Raw genomic sequence first — 20,057 nt, 5'->3', positions numbered from 1 at the left:
GTTGGGTGTTTGATAGCTCATGTGGCAGTTCACGTCCTGTGACACCCAAGTAACCAGTTCTTGGTTTTGCAGTTGTGTAAATAGGATCGAATTTTTTCTGGTATTGGATGTCCAATAGCAGAGCTGCCTTTTAGGGCAGATATTGCACTCAGACAGAGAGAGAGAGAGAGAGAGAGAGAGAGAGAGAGAGAGAGAGAGAGAGAGAGAGAGAGAGTGTGTAAGGTTTGAGATGGAGAAGTTGTCAACAAGTTCGAGTGCTAGTGTGATGGCTGTAATTCAGCAATGCAAATATTGAATCAGAAGAGAGACAGTAATGTGCAACGTATGCAATACTGCTGCAGCTCTTGCAGCAAGAGCTGTTCCGAGTTGTCAGTACAAAATTTAACAATACTGGGAATTGCATATGGAATGAGCTGTGTTTAATTTTGTAGGATGTTGCAAGTAGCTAGTGAATCTTTTCACTAGCTATTTGAAACATTAGTGAATGGTGGATTGGGATGTTTTGCTTCCTGGTAGATACTTTTAAGAAGGACATTCCACCTATTCATTAGATCCTGTAGTTTGACTCCAGTGGCTTTTCTTTTTTTTTTTTTTTTTCCCATTAGGTTTGGTCCCATAAAACTGTGTCAGCAGTGGATCAAAAGGGAATTTTAAAACTGGATGTGAGGGCAGACACTGAATTTTTGCAAATGGTTTAGCATTAACATTTTCATCCTTAGGTGGAGTGGAGGTTCATTTGCTTTATATACAGGCTGTGAACTGGAGATATTTGAAAAGCTTCCAAGGCAATTCTCAAGGTGCTGTGTTGGATGATATTAAATTTTTTGCGAATGCTTTTCTAGCAGAACCATAAACAGAAACTCCATAATCAAAATGGAATCTGATTGAATCGGAAGAGAGACAGTAATGTGCAACATATGCGACCATATGCAGTTCTCAGTATTATTAAATTTTGTACTGACAATTCGAAACAGCTCATGCTGTAAGAGCTGCAACAGTGTCGCATATGTTCCACATTACTGTCTGTCTCTCCTGATACAATATATATGAGGTGTGGCAATAAAGTTACCAGATTGGTGCTGTCGTGGTTTTGATCAATGAATTTGAAAATAAACAAATGTTATGTTGTGGTTCAAACCTCCTCCAACAGATGGTGGTACAGAGAGTGTACAGTAGGCTGACAGGTTGCAATTTATAACCAGTTTCGTTAGTAGCATTAACATTCCGTGTCATGATTTTGCAATGGAGCAATGGATGAATATAAAATTTTGCTTTAAGCTAGTGAAATCTGCAACAGAAACATATAAAATTTGAAAACTATTGATGATGATGATGAAATGTTAAGTTTTACCTGTGTGTTTGAATGACGAAAGGTTTTACCAGTGTGTTTGACACTGGTAAAACAAAGACAGATGTGAGGATGTTTGTGATGACACAAGAAGTGGGTGTCTGCCAACCTCTTGAAATGAGGACAGAGTTGCAAAATTTCAGGAAATTGTGGCAAGGGATCATCATTTTATCCTCAGAATGATGGCTGATGAGTTGGATATAAATAGGATGACGATTCATCAAATTCTGCATGACAATTTGTGCCCATAGCCTCATGGATGAGCAGAAGCAACAAAGAGTGTCATCATGCAAAGACTTCATCCAGATTTTCAAGACAATCCTAATTTCTTTCATGTGTTGTCACTGGATGCGTGTTGGTACTGAAATACAGTGGAAGACCAAGTATCAGAGCTTGCAGTTGAATTCAAAATCACCAAGGCCCAGAATCAAGACTATGCTGATCATAATTTTCGACAAACAGTGTGATTCACAAGGAATTTTACTTGAAGGGAAAAGAATCAATGCTGCAATCTATGAACAGGTGCATCGAAGGCACACACACAAATGAAATGCACGCACAAATGTGTACTATGTGCAGCAAAAGTCAATTTGTTGTATAGATTTAGGCCTAAAAATTAGATAGTAAATGGAATCAGATGGGCTTTCAACCACAGTTCAAGTTGGGTGCATACCACTTTTTTTTCAAAAACAGATAACCATAGATTTCTGTTCAGAGAAGCAATAGCTATTTTGTCTCATCCAAAAAAAATATATTTTGTTTTATTGTGGTAAGACCTTGCACTTTGTTGGATTAAAGCATAGCTGCCACTTTTCTGACAATCGCTGAAGTCTATCTAGGACACTTTGAAGAACCCTGCTTTGCAGTGATCATTAACTACTCTACCAAACTTTATATCATCTGCAAATTTGGACATCATGCCCTCAATCTCTTCATCAATGTCACTTAAGAAAATCAAAACAGTGGTCCCGATACAGATTCTTGGGCAACCTCACTCCTTACATTAACCCAATCTGAGGAATAATCATTTATCACAACCCTCTGTCTCCTGCCCCGAAGCCATCCAACTATCCATCTAAGGATTTTCCCAGTGATTCCACCTATTCCAGCTTATAAAGTAACCGTTCATATAGGATTGAGTAAATGCTTTGCTGAAATCCAAATAAATTATGACGAAATTCTTTCCTAAATGCAGCTCAAAAGCGACCCTGTCAAAATAGTTAAACAGATTTGTTAAACATGATTTTCCCTTTACAAAACCATGCTGAGTATCCTTCAGAATTCCATTTCTATCTGTTTTGTTTGTTTGTTATTGGTTTTTAGAGGAGCATTAGCAACTAAGGCCATAATGCTCCGGGATATGTGGTGGTCATTCCCTGACCTTTCCGCATCCGGTGGTGATGGGCTCGAACCCCTGTCTAATCAAGAAGTGTGCCATTTCTATCTAAATGATCCTAAATTCTAGCTTTGATCATTGCCTTCATGATTTTCCCTACTACTAAAGGTAGACTGACTGGTTGGTAATTTCCCACTAAACTCTTAGAATTGCCCTTATGTATTGGAGATACATTGGCAGTTTTCCAATAAAACAGAATCTCTCCCGAGTCCAGTGATGCTCTCATAATTAGCCTCAATGGTTCAATGCACCCACCTGCCACCCCCCCACTTAAAATTATAGGGAATATGCCAATAACCCCGGGGGCCTTACTCGCATGTAGGCTCAATTTTTTCATTAAATAATCATGAAAAATTTCAATATCATTAATTACATATTTTTCAACTTCACTCCCATAATTCCTCATTGACAAAGGGTTTTTCATCTGTAAATATCAATCCAAAGTAACTGTCATGTCATCTGCAACATCACCTGGAGTATCTAATACTATCCTATGTCCATTACATAAGGGTCTGATCTGGTTTGTCCTTCTTTGCACTTATATATGTGAAGAATTCCTTATCCCCACATTTTGCTCTCTTTGCCAGTAATTTCTCATAATCTGCCTTTGCCAGCCTAACCTTTTCTGTAGCACCATTAAAGATCAATTTGTAGCTGTTATAGGCTTCGGTACTTTTTATTGCTCTGTAACTTTTCCATGCTGTCTTTTTCTGCTCAAGTAATCTGGCAACTTCATTATTCTTCCAACTTCGAGTCCTCCTCGTGGAAGATTTTTTAAAATATATATAAACATTCATGGCTTCTATGATTAACGTTTTAAAGGTATGCCATAATTCAATTGTATTCACTCTCTTGTAAGATATCTATCCAGTTAACAGAGGCCACGTAGCACCTTAAGCTGTCATAAATCCTTTACTGAAATTATAACCCATTCCTTTGCCTTTAACTACTGCTACCTCTCTCTTCTTCGTCCACTGTAGAACTCTGTGATCACTCCCTGCTACTGGTTTCTATACTGTCAGCCCTATTATGTCATCTGGTTCATGCGTGATGAGCAGGTCAGAATATTCTTTTCCCTGGTACTTTCCCTGACACACTGATACAAATAACAATCTAGTCGATTTAAAAATTTTATTCCCCATGTCGAGAGTTTTCTTCCCATTTTCTCCAATCAATTAGAGGCAAATTAAAATCACCCATAATATGACATTCACACTTACTTGCCTATTCAATTTGCATGGAGGAGGCTCTGATCATAATCTTCACAATCACCTGGCCTATAGATTACTCCCACTCTCATCATACCTTTGCTTCCAACTATCTCGCACCATACAGATTCTATACTAGCATGCGAAACGTCTGAATCCGGGAAAGCTTTCATCGTGGTCAGGCTGTTTTTGATAAGAAGCACGACCCACACCACCCAATCTATCTGTCCTATCTTTCTTAATACAGGCCGTACTGAAACTACAATGCCCTATCTCCGGGTGGCAGTGCATTTCCGTAAGCCCTATTATGTCAGCATTACTTGTCCAAACCAACATTTCGAATTCACTCATTTTATTGATGGCATTTCTGACATTACTGTATGAACATTAGTGTTCTTGTAAGTTAACTACCCTGATACCTCTTGAAGTTATTTAAGCTTGCTTCACTGTCATTGGTTACCCACTCATTTGAAATGTTTCTGCCCTCAGAACATCTTGCTAATATGATCTGTTGCGGTAAAAAACAAGAATTCGTGAGATATATGCAAGCATTACTTTGACCAATATTATGGGATAAATGCATATTTATATTACCCTTGTTCCGCTCCCCCCATCCAAACTAGTAGTTTCCCATAATCTTTAAGGTATCCCCAATAATACTGGCAAAAATCCTTTAATGAACCTTTGTTTAAATGTATCCTGTCTCTACAAAACAGATTCCTTCTACCTACGAGTTCGGGCCGAGCTGATAAAAATTTCCCCTCCAAAAGCCTTGCAGAGTCCAAGTCTTGAATTAATCCACAAGGCTTTCAGCATATAATGCCTCATATCATGCCTGGGCAGAATTGCAGACACAGACATTGTGACCTAATTTGAGGCATTTCTTCATCATGGTCCTATATTTGTCTAACAAATCGTCAGATCATGTGTGCTTAATATCATTAGTCCCCACATGAATAATAATATTTTCTTTACCCTCCCTTAAAATCTGACAATATGCCGGTGAAATAATTAATTGTTGCAATACCCGGTTCCAGTCCACCTATTCTTATTAAAAAAAATATTTCCCATTTCCCTGACAATTGAGTTTCCTAATCGAACTAAGTCCTTTTGAACCAGAGCAGTTTGCACTTAGTTATTCTGCTCTGGCGCCCAAATCAGTAGTGCATCACTTAGTAGGTTATTACAGTCTTGAGTCACTGACGAGCTCCCAGTTACATTATTCTCAAAGGAAAGCACCAGTTTTTTTTCATTGCCTTAACTTCTTCTAGCAATGTGCCAAATTTTAACTATAGATTGGTACACTCTGTACAATGGTTACAAAGAAAAGAATTGCCAGGTGAGCTATGATTATCCACTAGGTCAACTTGGAATAAATGCCACAGGTTCTGCAAACAATAAAATCATGATCCGCCCAGAAATCGCCATCGGCTATTTCTGTATGAATTATGATACCCTCTGAGGTGGTTCAAGGTGAATATTTTCACAATTTTTTGTTAAATTTACTAAATATTGCAAGAAGTAAAGATTATATTTACAAACTATTACAGAAAAAAACTTATATTAAAATAAACTTAAAAATATAACATGTAGGTTAGTGCAAATGCATCATTTTAACGTAGCCACTTCCGAGGTAGTTAAAATTAATTAATTAAATTGGCATCGTTTTAGTTTATCTCATATTGTGAATGCCTTCACGAGTTGCCATGGTATTGTACTACCTCGAATAAAAATATTAAACTTAAACTTAAAAATGTGTTAAATACATTATTTAAATTCAATTATCTAACCTCTCAATCCTAATCTAATCCTCTCTAATCACTATGCTCTCCCTGCACTTTAGAATTGCGTCTGCTCACTACGAATGATCTCATTTAGATAGATATAGCATTCTGAATAATGCACAAAATGGTTTTAAGAAAAATCATGTTTAACTAACCTGGATAGGCTATTTTGACACAGTTACTCATGAACTGGACGTAGGCAATAATTTTGACATAGTTCGTTTGGATTTTAGCAAGGAATTGGACTCAGTTGCTCATGTGAGGTTACTGTATTAGCTGGAACATGTTGGGATTAATGGAAAAATTCTAAGATGGATTGCTGAGTGGCTGCAGGACAGAAGGCAGAGTGCTGTCATTAATGGATATTCTTCAGATCCCAAGGATCAGTTCTCAGATCCCTGTTGCTTCTGATTTTCATAAACAAAATTTATGACAAGATAGAAGGCTTGATGTCAAAATTTGCAGACAATGTAAAGATTGGTAGAGTACTTAATGATCAGTACCAAGCAGCACTCTTTCAGTATGACTTGAACAGGCTGCAAAATTGGTCAGTAAAGTGGAAGCTATGTTTTATTGCAGCAAAATGCAAGGTCTTAACACTTGGGGAATATCAATCCCAAAATAAATTATACACTTGGCAGGGGTGAATTAAAAACCGTAGAGGAAAAAAGTGATCTGGGCTTTATAATGCAAGCAGATATGAAGTTTTCTGAGCAGTGTAAACAGGCAGCCAGGAAAAGCCCATGGTGTCCTATTGATGATTTGTCAAACATTAATCCTGTAGTGGTATGGAGGTTATAGTCCCACTATACATTGGTGTTCAAAGAAAGTGCATCACCTAGGAATTTCACATTTCTAACCCTTTTTCACGATGGTATGTTACATTAATAACCAGCATCACAAATAGAAATATAAACAAAAGATATTTATTAATAGTTAAGGGAAAGCTAAGTAATATTTGACAGGTGCTCTCAAAATATTCCAAAATTAGCATTTGCAACCTTTATACAACAGGTTTGATAAACACGACAATTACGGCTGAAAAGTTATCAGTAGCCCTAAATTTACTTCAGTTTATCATTTTAAATGGAAAACAAAATGAAAAGTTCACCAGGAGCAAACTAATACAGGCTTGTTAATATTAAAGTATCCCTATGTAGAGGGCTCTGGAGCAAGTTCTAAGGCTCATACTGATGAGAAATTTGGACAACAGGTGCAATAAAGAACGCGCTTGCCATTTATTGGAAAAAAAAAAAATTAGTTACAAAATTTGTCACTATATGGCACTGTAGCAATACAAATCACGTGAACAGCACTACAATTGTTTGATGTGTCCTCCATTTTGGTCAACAACAGTTTCCATTCAAAGAACAGCATTTTCTACAGCAGAATGTAACATAACTGGAATAGCCAGCACGTGATGTCTAATGCTGTCCTTACGATCTGTCAGAGTTTGATATCCTTCCCAATACAACTGGTTCTTCAAAAAACCCCACAACCAGAAGTCACGTGGGGGGTGAGGTTCGGTGATCGGGGTGGCTAAGATGTCTGGAAACAACGGCTGATGACCCGTTCATCTGTAAAGTGTTGCCTTAGAAATATTTGGACACAACGGTGGATGTGGGGTGGCACATCATCTTGCATGAATATGGTATCCTGAAGGCACTCACGTTGTTGCAGTTCTGGTATTGCAAAATTTTCCAACATTTCATAATATCACTGTCCAGTGACGGAACAGGTGTAGGGTCCAGTCGGTATTACCTGTTCAAAAAATATGGCCCAATCATGAATGTGGCCATAAATCCACACCACACTGTCACTTTTGGAGAATGCAATACAACCTCTTGGATAACTCGAGGGTTTTCTGTTGCCCAAATGTGACAGTTGTGTGTATTCACTTGTCCATTTAAGCAGAAGTGGGCATCATCAGCCCCCCAAAGAATGTTCCATGGCCAAGTGATATCCACTGTCATTCGCACCGGAAACTGAAGTGCGTATGTGAAACGAATATCTGCATCACCATGCTTTAGCTGCTGTAACATGTGCATCTTGTAAGGATAGTATGCAACACCTGAAGCATCACTAGCTTTACAGTGGAATACGGTATGTCGACTTCACAAGAAACAGCTGGCACACTTGTGCTACCACATGGAGATTGACTTGATAAATCCATGACAGCCATAGCCACATCTTCAACATGAGAGGATGTCCACTCATTTTTGACCTCTACCTAGTTGAACACCAAGGTGCCCTGTTGCTTCAAATTTCAAAATCATTTTGAGGACAGCACAAACAGTCATAGATCCTTGCTTTATGCGCTTGATACCGGAATTCTCTAATAGCCGCAGCTGCATTGTTGCTGTTCTGATAGTACAGCTTCACTAATAGTGCCTTTACCTGCAACGTTGTTGACAATGCTGCTGTAGTGCAGGCAAACATATACTGTATCATTTTGAAGAGACTGCTTTGCTTTTATACAGTACAGCACAGCTGGGTGGTGGCGCTGTGGCAATAACTTATGATTATGCAAACAATGTAAGTTATTTGCATAATCATAACTAAGATAGTTACGCACCATACAGTGACAAATTTTGCAACAAATTTTTTTTCCCCAATAAATGGCAAGTGCATTCCTTATTGTACCTATTGTCCAAAGTTCTCTTAAGTACAGGCCTTAGAACTTGCTCCAGAGCCCTTTACATAGGGATATTTAATTTTAACAACCCTGTATTTAGTTGAACCGCCTCTGGCCCTAATGACTGCAGCACATCGCCAAGGCATTGACAAGATCAATCTCTGACGATAATCAACTGATAGTTCCCGGTTCCAAACACAAATTATGGTTTCCTGAAGTTCACAAAGGGTCTTTGGTTTCTTTCTGGCAACTGCAGATTCCACACGGTGCCAACAGTTCTCTATAGGATTCAGGTCCGGGCTGTTTCCTGGCCAGCTATGAGTTGTAATGGACCGTTCTTCTAACCATTTTTTTCACCCGTAACAAACGTAAATACATTACTGTCGAACCTCTAATGCAGAAATGAAGCTAAAATAACTACGGAAGTGCCTACTTACACTTTTCGCCCGATGACAAGAAGCAACAGAGTCGTCCTGAAAGATGCAGTTACTTGGCAGGTTGAAATGGTCTCTAAAGGTTGGCAGCAATTTTCCTTACAATATAGCCAGGTATCCATTGCCATTTACAGAACTTTTTATAAACTGCAGTAAACCTACTCCATGAAATGAAATGTACCCCCATATCATTTGGCTGGTAGGGAATTTCACTGTAGACACCACAGAGTCTGGATGGTATTCTTAACCACGTCTACGGCGAATCAGTTGTTTACCATCAGAGCCATGCAGGTTAAATTTCTTTTCATCCGAGAAAATAACTAGACTACACTGCTCTGGAGTTCATTTGCATGCTCCTTACACCAAATTAATCGGGCCTGTTTCATTTTTTTGTGTGAGGAGGGGATTCTTAGGACTATGGGCTACAAGTCCATTTTGAAGAGGCATCTTCTGACTGTTACTGCACTTGCTACCAATATTTTTCCCATTCTCTTTTTAACTCAGACGAAGAAGCTTTACAGTTTTTAAGACAAGAGCTTCAAAACGAGGTCCTGTTTTGGCGTAGGGACTCGTTTGCGTCTGGTTCTCCTTTTTTCCTATCAGCAGAACAATATTCTTGAATTTGGAAAGAAATCTACTCATTGTCGACTGATTACAAGATGCTCTATAAGCAATATGATGGGAAGAACATCCCCACGTAAAACAACAATAGCACTCTTTCTTCGTGGCATCAACTGCACGTAACTTGCCATCCTGACACAAGCAAGGAATGGCTGCAACTCTTGCAGAGTGTGCTTATATAGTTGAAAGTAACAGCTGATGCAATATTACTTCATCACCTAAGTGTGTCAATCTTATCTGATGCAATCTATAAGAAATATTGCCATATACTTATGTTATTCAGATGACAATTACAATTTTAAGGGGTGATGCACTTTCTTTGAACACCAGTGTATAAGGCAACTGTAAGATCACATTATGTATTATGTTCAAGTATGGAGACCTCATCTAAAAAAAAGAAATTTTGTTTCTTGAAAGGGTCCAAAGACAGGCAACTTGCACGGTGGGATTGGAAAAAGAGCGACCACATGAGGAAAGACTCCAATTATGCGGATTTCAGAGGTTACCTGATTGAGGTTTATAAGGCTCGGGTTAGTGAAATGAATGAAGGCAAAGTTTTCACTGTTATAGAGAATTCCATAACTTGGGGGCATAAATTAAATTTACAGGGTAAATACCCTGTAAATACCAGAGGTATAGACTAGATTGCAGTAAATTTTATTTTAGTCAGCAAGTCGTTGATTGATGGAACAGGTTGATTTCGCAGGTAGTTGAGGCTGACAATTTGTATTTTCTTATCTACTCGTTTTTTTTTTTTTTTTTTTTTGCCAGTGCAGCAAAAGCCTGCAGCTTCCTTGCACTTTATGGCTATTACTATTGCATTTATGATATTACAAAATTTAAAGCTATTTCTAAACAGACCTAGCAGCACTGGGTTTGGCCTGCAATTCATAGTTACCAATTTTAAATTATCAATTTTAAACAAAAAAAAAAATAAATAAAAAATAAATAAAAGAAAACATTTTTCTTAGAAGGCTAGGTAAATTAAATAGCTGAAGAGAGCCAAAGAGATATTTTTTAATAAGACCTCCCAAGTACCTCCTGATGATAACTTCCATGGAACCTGCAAATGAACAGTGCCATTTCATGAGAACAGAGTGCAACTCTGAGGGAAGGTACCAAAAGGTGCAGTGGCCTACATTGAATTTGCTGCAAATCAACAAATTTCAATAGAATTTATTCTTTCAATATAAATTAGAGTGCATATGATATGCTTTACTGATTTAATGCAAATTTTACAGCACCTGGACAAAACTTGCTTGTTTTGTCCAAATGCTAATAATGATTTCTATTAATCAAGAAATTGATGAACCAGTAAAATTTAAGAATACCGTATTTCCACATGTATAAGACGCACCTTTTTTCGAAAAATTTAGGGTCTAAAAACTGGGTGCGTCTTATACAGTGGTTGTAGATTTTTTTACTTGCATTTCCCGCTTGTTGTCTTTGCGCTCATTGTTTCGTACTTGTTACCGGTATATTAGGTTACTTTTTGCCACATTCTGCCCAGAAATGGCTCAGAAAAGATTTTCGTACAGTGCTGAATTCAAGTTATGAGGAGTTGTATGAATTTTACGATGAATAAAACTTGAGTTCAATAACTTTATGTAATATATATATATTTTTTAAATTTCGGGCCCCAAAATTAAGGTGTGTCACTTATACATGGGGAAATACGGTAATTTAGCTCATTTGATCCCAATTTAATACTTCAGTATATTTCAGTCATGTAGGAAAATTAGTAATGCTAGTGTACCAATTTTATATATACTTTTTTTTTTTTTTTTTTTTTTTTGATTTGGTAGTTGTTGGCGCATCGGCTTCTGGGGCCATATTGCACCTCCCAAGGTTTTTGCAGTACTTTGATCCAAGCCCGAGGCGGGAATCGAACCCGCGACCTTTGGGTTGCCGGGCAGGTACTTTACCCACTCGGCTAGCCCGGTCGGCATATACTTTTTAAAGACAGCTAAGAGTGTACTTTGAAAAAGTGCTAACCTGGAGAGAAGTACTAAGTTGTTGTTGTTGTTGTTGTTGCTGCTGCTGAGGAAAGTTATCTATGCTATTTGGCAAGACATGAAACCCAAATTTTGGTCCCTCTTCATTTTTTTCCTCTTCCCTGTGTTTCAAACAGGCAGCCTTTGGATTAAGATTCCTTTCTATAAAGAAATAAATAACAATTAAATATAGAAAACAATGGACAACAACACAAAACCCTGGGAGATTCCACTAATTAGTCCAAGAAGAACAGTGCCCAATTATAATCTCTCTCTCTCTCTCTCTCTCTCTCTCTCTCTCTCTCTTTCACCCCCCCCCTAACTCAACCATTCCTGTTCTGAAATTAGTATTAGTATTAATAATGGCAAATGATGTAAAGAAAGCAAGCATCCCATTTCACCTATCCAATAGTTTGTATAGTTCTTCATGAATTTATTCAAATTACCCACTTCCACAACTGATCGATTCTTGTTCCAACAATCAACCAAGAAGGCAACTTCTGCACTTCTATTCTACAACCATCTTTTCTCAATTTGAATTTATACCCCCATTTATGCATAAGCAAAAATGTGTTAAAATTATTTTTTGCATCCAGTTCACTTGTTACTATGTCATAGTATCCAATCAGATTGGTTAGACAAAATCACCCCTTAGCAAATCCATGCTGTGACTGCAGTATAATTGCATTCTTGTCTAGATGGTCTTCCACTACTTTAAGAAGTGACACTATTACTTTCCCTGGAAGGAAAGTCAATCTAACAGATCTGTAATTACTCATGTCACCCTTCAAACATCCTTTGTGAAGTGGAGATAATTTGCACATCTCCAGTCCCCTGAATCCAAGGATGCTCTCATAATCAAGGCTAATGGTTTGCCTACTTCTCTTCTACATCCCTTAATAAAATTGGATAGATTCCATTTTACCACAGGTGCCTTTTTTACATTTAGCTTCAACAATTTCTTTTCCACTTTCCTCTCATTTAATACAAAATCATTAGCTAATGTTAGAATTGATACAATTTTGACATCCCCATCCTTAAAATATTCCTATGTGTATAGATGCAAAATAGCCTTTCAGCAACCGTAGCAGTTTTATCAACAGTTGAACCACTCATTCTAGTGGACCAATGTGATTCACCTCCTTCCTTTCGTCCTAGCATTTAGATAACTAAAGAAGTTTTTGTCAGAGACTTCTCATAATGTGCCTTAATACTCTGTACTAAAAACTTTTGATGAATGTTTGAAATACATATAGTTTGACATAGGTAGTATGTACATTTTTTAATTTTCATTCTGTGCAAAAAAATTGATACGATAGAACTAAATCAATTATATATTTGAAATCAGCACCTAAGCAATTTGCATTAAAAAGCAGAAACTTTAACAAAAAATGTATATCAGTGTTATCTGGCAATTACTCAATTCCTACAAGAAAGAAATTATTTATAACGTTGATAAGGAAACCATTATATTAAAAATTCAGTTTTATAAAGGGGCCCACAAATCCATTAAATTTTAAAAATACTTTCATAATAAACATTTCACTGTTCTTAATGAGGAAACACTTCTAACAGATTAATAAGAGAACAGACATAGAAAAAGCAAAGACACTGTATCCAAATTATAGCAAGTAATTAATGCATGCCATATAATGAAACATATACAGGAACTCCCAAACTTACGGAAATTCAACTTTACATTAGTTTTTGCTGGCCGGTACAAACTTAAAAAAATCGTGGAAATGTATTTTGCATCCTGTAGGAATAAATGGAGGTATCGTGAAAATATTGTAATGTGAACCCAATAACACTTTTTTTTTTTTTGGAAGTTGAAAATTTCACTATATTACTAAGCTATTTATCTCTCTAAAAGGTTCATATTTATAATGGAAATTGCACTACCCTTTCATCTTTATCATATGTTCCCATTATAAGAATCGATTTTGAATGACTTTGTGATATTTTTCAAAAGCACGACCAAAAAACAATAAAAACAATTTGCACTTCCGGTTTACTGGGCTTTTCTCTTAGTGCATCTAATTATAAATGGGTTGTAAACTATCTTATTGTATTTGCGATAATACTGATAACTGAAATTGTGAGTTTTTACGTTATGGCATTATTGTGAAATGAATTCCCCTTTGCTGAAATCTTCAATCATATAAAAAACAAATTTTCAAAAACTTCTCTTCATTCCCATTTACGTATTACAATGATGAAGGGAAGGTGCACATAGTGGTAGTGCCAGAAAACGAAACAAAATTGATTTAGAAATGATGATGAAAATGATAAAGTAGTATGAAGTAGGACAAAGTTTGTCATCTATTGCAAGAGAATTAGGTCTCATTGCTTCCAGAGTGAATACTATTTTAAAGGATATGTTTCTTTATACAGTGCCCGTATAAAGGAACATGTCAAAGGATCAATGCACTTAAGATCAACAATGATCACAGGTGCTATATCAAAGATGGAACAACTTAATAATATGGATGGAAAATCAGATTCAGAAGTGAGTGCCCCTGAGTCTAATGACCATTCAAGCAAAAGCAACAAGTATTTATAAAGATATTAAGGATAAGTACGGCGAACCCGAACCCAAGTTCATGGCAAGCAACAGGTGGTTTAATAGGTTCAAGGATCAAGCTGGTTTCCACAATGTTAAATTATGCGGTGAAGTCGCAAGTGCCGATTCTGCAGCTGCAGAGAAATTTTGTGATGTGTTGGAAGAAATTATTGATGAAGGCAGCTATTCAACGCAGCAAACTTTTAACGTTGACGAGACTGCTCTGTATTGGGAAAAAATGCCGGATCAAACATACACTGCCAGGTTTCAAGGCTTCAAAAGATAGAACCATGCTCTTGCTTGGGGCCAATGCAGCGGGAAATTACTGATTAAAACCACTGTTTATGTACCATTCTGGAAATCCTCATTCATTTAAGGGTATAAATAAAGCCTCCATACCCGTGGATTTCAGATCGAACCAGAGAGCATGGATAACAATATCTCTCTTTGAGGATTGGTTTAAATGCATATTACAATCTACAGAAGTTCAAGTCCAATGTCAACAAATATCTTCTTTCATCTTTTCAACCTCCAACCCAAGCACGGTACTAAGTACTATAGGTTCTAATATCTCTCGTGTTTGGGGTTCTCATTAAAAAAAAAAAAAAAAAAAAAAAAAAAAATGCTGTTTCATTCCAGAGGTTGAAAAATATTGTAAAGACAATGATGTTCATTTCAAGATTTTGCTTCTATTAGATAATGCTCCTGGACATCCTACACATCTAGATGATTTCAATTCGAAAGTGAGAGTCATATTTCTGCCTCCAAACACGATTTCACTCATCCAACCTATGGATCAGGGTGTTATTTCTAATTTAAAAGCATACTACTTACACACAACATTTGCTCAGGCATTGTCTGCAGTAGATGATGAGAAAAATTTTACATTAAGAGACTTTTGGAAATCTTACAATATTTACCACGTCATCTTAAACATTAATAAGGCCTGGGCAGAAATTATTAAAAGTTTTTAAATAATACATGAAAGAAAATATGCCAACGGCACGTAAAAGGCTTCAAAGAATTTGAAAAAGACGAATCCTATGAAGAGGTTACAGATAAAATTGTAAAGGTTGCAGAGCTACTTCAGTTGGAAGTTGATACCAAAGACATGGAGGAGTTAATAGAGGAAGAAGAGAAGGAATTATTTAACGAAGAACTAACTGACCCGCAGGCAGCGATAGTGAAAGAAGAAAATGCTGATGAAGCTCAAGGTGAACCAAATGAGGAGCCGAGATGCTTCATCACCAGAGAGATGGCAATGGTATTTCGTGAAATTGCACTGGCAATGGCGAGGTTTGAGAAGATGGATCCTGACAGCGAACGATTCTTAAAAGTTAAGAGGGGCAAATGATATGCTTGCTACAAAGAAATCTACAATGAAAAGAAAAAAGCCACCATCCAGTCATCCATTAATATGTTCTTCTCATAAGGTTGAGCAGCCAACCCCTTCTAAATCTCCACAGTCCTCAACCTCTGCAGCAACGTACTTAACAGCTGAAGATGTCGATTCTGGCAACAATGCTCGAGAGGTAAATCTTACTTACATTATGCCTGTCACCTCCCTTTTTTAGTAATTTTATAATTTTGAAATTTTTTTTAAATTGCACACTTTTGTAATTTTTCCTGCACGAGATAAAAAAATTGAATAAATACAATAAATAATTCTATTTACATGTTCATCAAACATTTCTTTTTTGATTCAATCAATTCAGCGAGCAGTTTTGAGTGCTGCACAAGCATGGGGGAAATTCCAACTTACGTAGCATTGCACAGAATGCAACCCTTACATAAGTCGGGGAGTTCCTGCACATATTATACATACCATTCTGAAATGAAATAAATCACATTTTAAAATAATTTTCTTACTTTAGATGTTCTAAAACAATAAATTTATATTTAATTATGAAGGAATGCATTTATATGTATGCTTTTTCCTTAACAGTTATTAAAGCCTGTTATCAACAACAGTATTAGATCTAAAACATTTATTCTCCCCATCCCATTTTGGTAAATTACAAAGTAGTTGTCTTTTGATTACTTTTCTGTTTAAAAAAAAAAAAAAACAAGCACTGCAAATAGATGTGCAAAAATTAATACTAATTAATTAATGCCAATTATAAGTACAAACATTGAAATTTAAAGTAAATCTTTATTAACAGAAAATAATCATCTAACACAGGGCTCTCCAATGCAGTGCCCCCATTAAGGTCAAGTGGCACCAGCAAACCTTTTCTGAGAATGTGCATTTAGATACTAGAATAAAAATATAAACATGTGACGTCTGTCTGTCTGTTTTTTAGGAGCATTAGCAACTAAGGCCATATTGCTCCAGGATATGCAGTGGTCATTCCCTGACCTTTCCAAATCCTCCGTATTTGGTGGTGATGGGCTCAAACACCGGTCTAATCAAGAAACTTGTGCTACGCACTTCTGCTCCTTCCCAACTGGCTATGGAGGCGCCCAACATGTGACGTGATAAAACGTGATATCTGTCACAAAATATTCCAACTGAATTACAATTTAATTTTATTTAAGAACAATTAACTGGTCTCAAATAAAACTAAATGTGAATTTGCACATGCAAATTTATTAATAAGTCAAATGAAATTCACTTCTCAGAAAAATCACAAATTTTCCATGAATAATTACAATGACTATACATAAAAAAAACAATTAGTTAAGACAAGGAGGAATTAGCTCTATGGTGTCTTGTAGAACACTTCTATGCTAATACTCTCCGTTGTTGAATCAACTATACAAGTAGCTTACGTGTATTCTGCACCCTCGCAGACAAAATCAATGATCCAATGCACCATTGAATCAGAGGCCCTCGGACCCAAAGTCCAACTCCAAAATACAACGAATCACCAACCCTAATCTTTGAGTGAGAGAATACAATTTGTCCACATTTTAAAAATAATTTAAATGTTTCATATTAAAACAAAAAAAACATTAAGAATCCTATGAAACATTAGAAACTAAAAGAATTTTGTTATTTCACTGAAGCAGATGGGGCTTTTTGGCAGAGTCATGATTACAGGAAAGTGAAACTGCAGCTATTACAACAGAAATTAATTGCAATCTTGGCACATGCATGTGAAGGACCACGAATCTGAGATGGGTTAGGGATGATGTACATTATTGAATTTTTACGTAATTTAATTCAGTCTATGTACTATTTGCATCAACTATTTGTATAGTTGATGCAAATAGAGTATCAGCACAGAAGCGATTCTACAAGACATCATAGAGGTAATTCCTCCTTTTCTTAACTAATTGATATATAATGTAGAACATATTGAGCTACTGCAGCTCTGATATCTATTAATTAAATAACAAAAAAAAGTACGAAGCAGCAAAGTATATGCATGTGCTAATTTTTGGTACATACAGTCAGTCCTCGTATAACACGTGTTTACATTACACGAATTCGATCATACACGATTTATAAATAGGGGAACGATATCTTATATAACATGAACCGAATTCGCTTATGCACGATTCGCCTTTGTGTTTACAAGAAATGGCAGTCGAACGCGGAATCACCCCAACTGAACACAACACGATAGGAATGAAGAGAAGATTCTGAAAATGTATTTATGTGTTTATATCAGTGAAGAGGAAACACATTTCACCATAATAACGTAAAAACCAACACAATTCCAGCTATCGGTATAATCGCAAATGCAATTAGATCGAGTTTACTACCAGTTTATAACAGATTCCACTAGCAGAAACGCAACTGGAAATTGTTTTTATTGTTTTATGGTAGTAACCCCTAGAAATGTCCTTTAGTAAAATGTGAGGTGTTAATAGTGTATCTCTGCCTTTACGGTGTAGCAACTGAATAAATTTTATTCAGTTGCTACACGCGCGCAGCTTTGTTTATGTGTATCAAGCGTGCCTCCTCGTTTTGTAATTGTGCTTTATTCCCTAAAAATTAGTAAAATACTTAAAAGGTGTGAAAAGGAAGCGTCCTGGTGAAGACATTGCAGATTCAGAGAGAAAAAGAAAAGCGATATCGATAAACAGAGGCGGACTGGATCAAAAATTCTTACCCGGGAAAATTTATAGTGGCCTCATACTGCTGTTTATGGCCAAAATCACACCGGCCACCTGGGTTTCTCCGGTAAGGCTTATGGCCAGTCTGCCACTGTCGATAGCGAAAAGATATGAAACTGAAACGCTTTGGGGGAAATGAAAGACCATGTGATATTGCACGTGTTACAGACCTAAATGAGGCAATGCCAAGAATTACAAAGAATGCAGAGAAAATAAAAACAACTTTCATAGCAGGAACAACTCAAAGTGTAATTAAAATCCATTAGATTAAGACACAAAGAATTGGAAGAGATGCAACGGCTGTCAACTGTTTGGATAGAAAATCAAACAAAAAACAAGTTTGCTTACGATAGAAGCAAAAGCATTAGTAATATTTTATTACGTAATAGTCGTAATAAAATATGTAAGTATTTTTTTAACGATTATTTATTGTGTTTGGTAATGTTTTGGTTAAAAATGTGTGTTCGATCTTGGGTGGTCGGCACCTAACCCTATTTTTCCCATAGGGCCTGTTGTTTATATTACACGATTTTGCATTGCACGAGGGTTTCTAGGAACACAACTATCGTACTATACGAGGACTGACTGCACAGTGGAACCTAAATACAGGTAAAACCTAAATACTGTATTTACTGGAGTAAGGAAATAATGAGGTCACAGCTGTAATGAACAAAAAAAAAACATAATTCTTTTAATTTAGGTGTATTCCCATACAATCTAGAGTACTGTGTACAGATCTGGAGGCCTCATTTCAGGAAGGATGTAGAGTTGCTAGAACGAGTACAAAGAAGGGCAACAAGGTGGGTGAGGGGGACAAAGGAGTGCTCTTATGAAGAAAGGCTTAAGTTCTGCAAATTGCAGCACCTGGAGAGTAGGCACCTGTGAGGTGATCTGATTGAAGTGCATAAGGCCTTGAATGGGCTGAGCAAGCTGAATGCTGATGGGATCCTTCCTCTTGCTCAGATTAAGAACCTGAGGGGACACAGATTCAAACTAAGGAAAGACAGTTGTAGAATAGATGTGTGGAAATTTGCCTTAAGCCAACGGGTAGCTGATTGGTGGAAAAAGACTTCCATCTTTTGTTGTGGAAGTCGATAACATAAATAAATTTAAGGCTGAGCTGGACAGGCATTTGGAACAAATGGAGGGGTGAAATGGGAGGGTTTTTTTTTTTTTTTTTGGCTGATGCTGCATAAGTTTGCTTTCTTGCATCGTATGCCTCTGCTAATGCAATTGCTCACTGTTATGATGAGTGTACTACACGGATATACCTAACAAATTTTGGTAACTATGCAAACATTTTTAATTTCTCGGGTAGTCGGAAAAACCCAATTTTTGGAATAGACAAAAATGAAAAGGGCGACTTAGCTTTTACGACGATTAAGAATTTCTAAGAATTTTGTCAACGGGACTTCTAAGAACTTTGTATGCAGATCATGTTACTGTCATTTAAAATAAAATCAGTCAGAAACGAACCCTTCCTTCGGAATCTAACAAAAGAAAGTATCTCTTGATTCGCGAAAAGGTCAAAAAATGTAGAAGTGTGTAAAAAGTTTCTTTGTCCTCTTCAACAGTAATGACATTATGGAAGAATAAACATGTTTGGCTGAACTCCATTATTTGGGAACCACTTGTCTCTGCATAGTGTGGTCATAGAACGGAGTGAATGTACAGTCGAGTTCTGTGATTGGGTGATTATTGTGAAGCTATTTTCTTTCTGATTGTTTTGTGTCGTCGAGGAGGGGGGTGCTTAGCTTAAGTAGGGTGTTTAGCCCCCATCCATCTGTTTTAAAATCGGAAAATTAGTTTACGATTTAAAAACAAACAGCAAGTGGGGAGATAAACACCCTAGTAGAACAGTGGGCGGGGAAGCAGTGAGTGGCACCTGCCAATCACTGCTTTGTTCTTGTCTGTTTGTCGAAATATGGACTAGTACCAAAGATCTGGAGTTTTGCCAAATGTTTACATATCGGCACTTGAAAAGAACATAACCGAAAAAAAAAAAAAAA

The 20,057-nt window shown here is 36.8% G+C and overlaps 1 protein-coding gene across 1 annotated transcript in view; it reads right to left on the bottom strand.

Annotated features, from left to right (window-relative positions):
- Positions 1-20,057, bottom strand: part of LOC150084505 (transcription factor 12-like) — a 288,229-nt gene that overhangs the window by 9,431 nt on the left and 258,741 nt on the right. The window contains exon 13 of the mRNA XM_090375252.1: positions 11,422-11,582. Within this exon, the coding sequence (XP_090231378.1) occupies positions 11,422-11,582 (161 nt within the window). The remainder of the gene's footprint in view (positions 1-11,421; positions 11,583-20,057) is intronic.

This window comes from Mastigoproctus giganteus, chromosome 6 (genome assembly GCF_048544385.1).
Source record: "Mastigoproctus giganteus isolate SK-2022 chromosome 6, ASM4854438v1, whole genome shotgun sequence".
NCBI lineage: Eukaryota > Metazoa > Arthropoda > Arachnida > Uropygi > Thelyphonidae > Mastigoproctus > Mastigoproctus giganteus.
The sequence above is the reverse complement of the archived record's forward strand: the minus strand, read 5'-3'. Positions and strand labels throughout refer to the sequence as shown.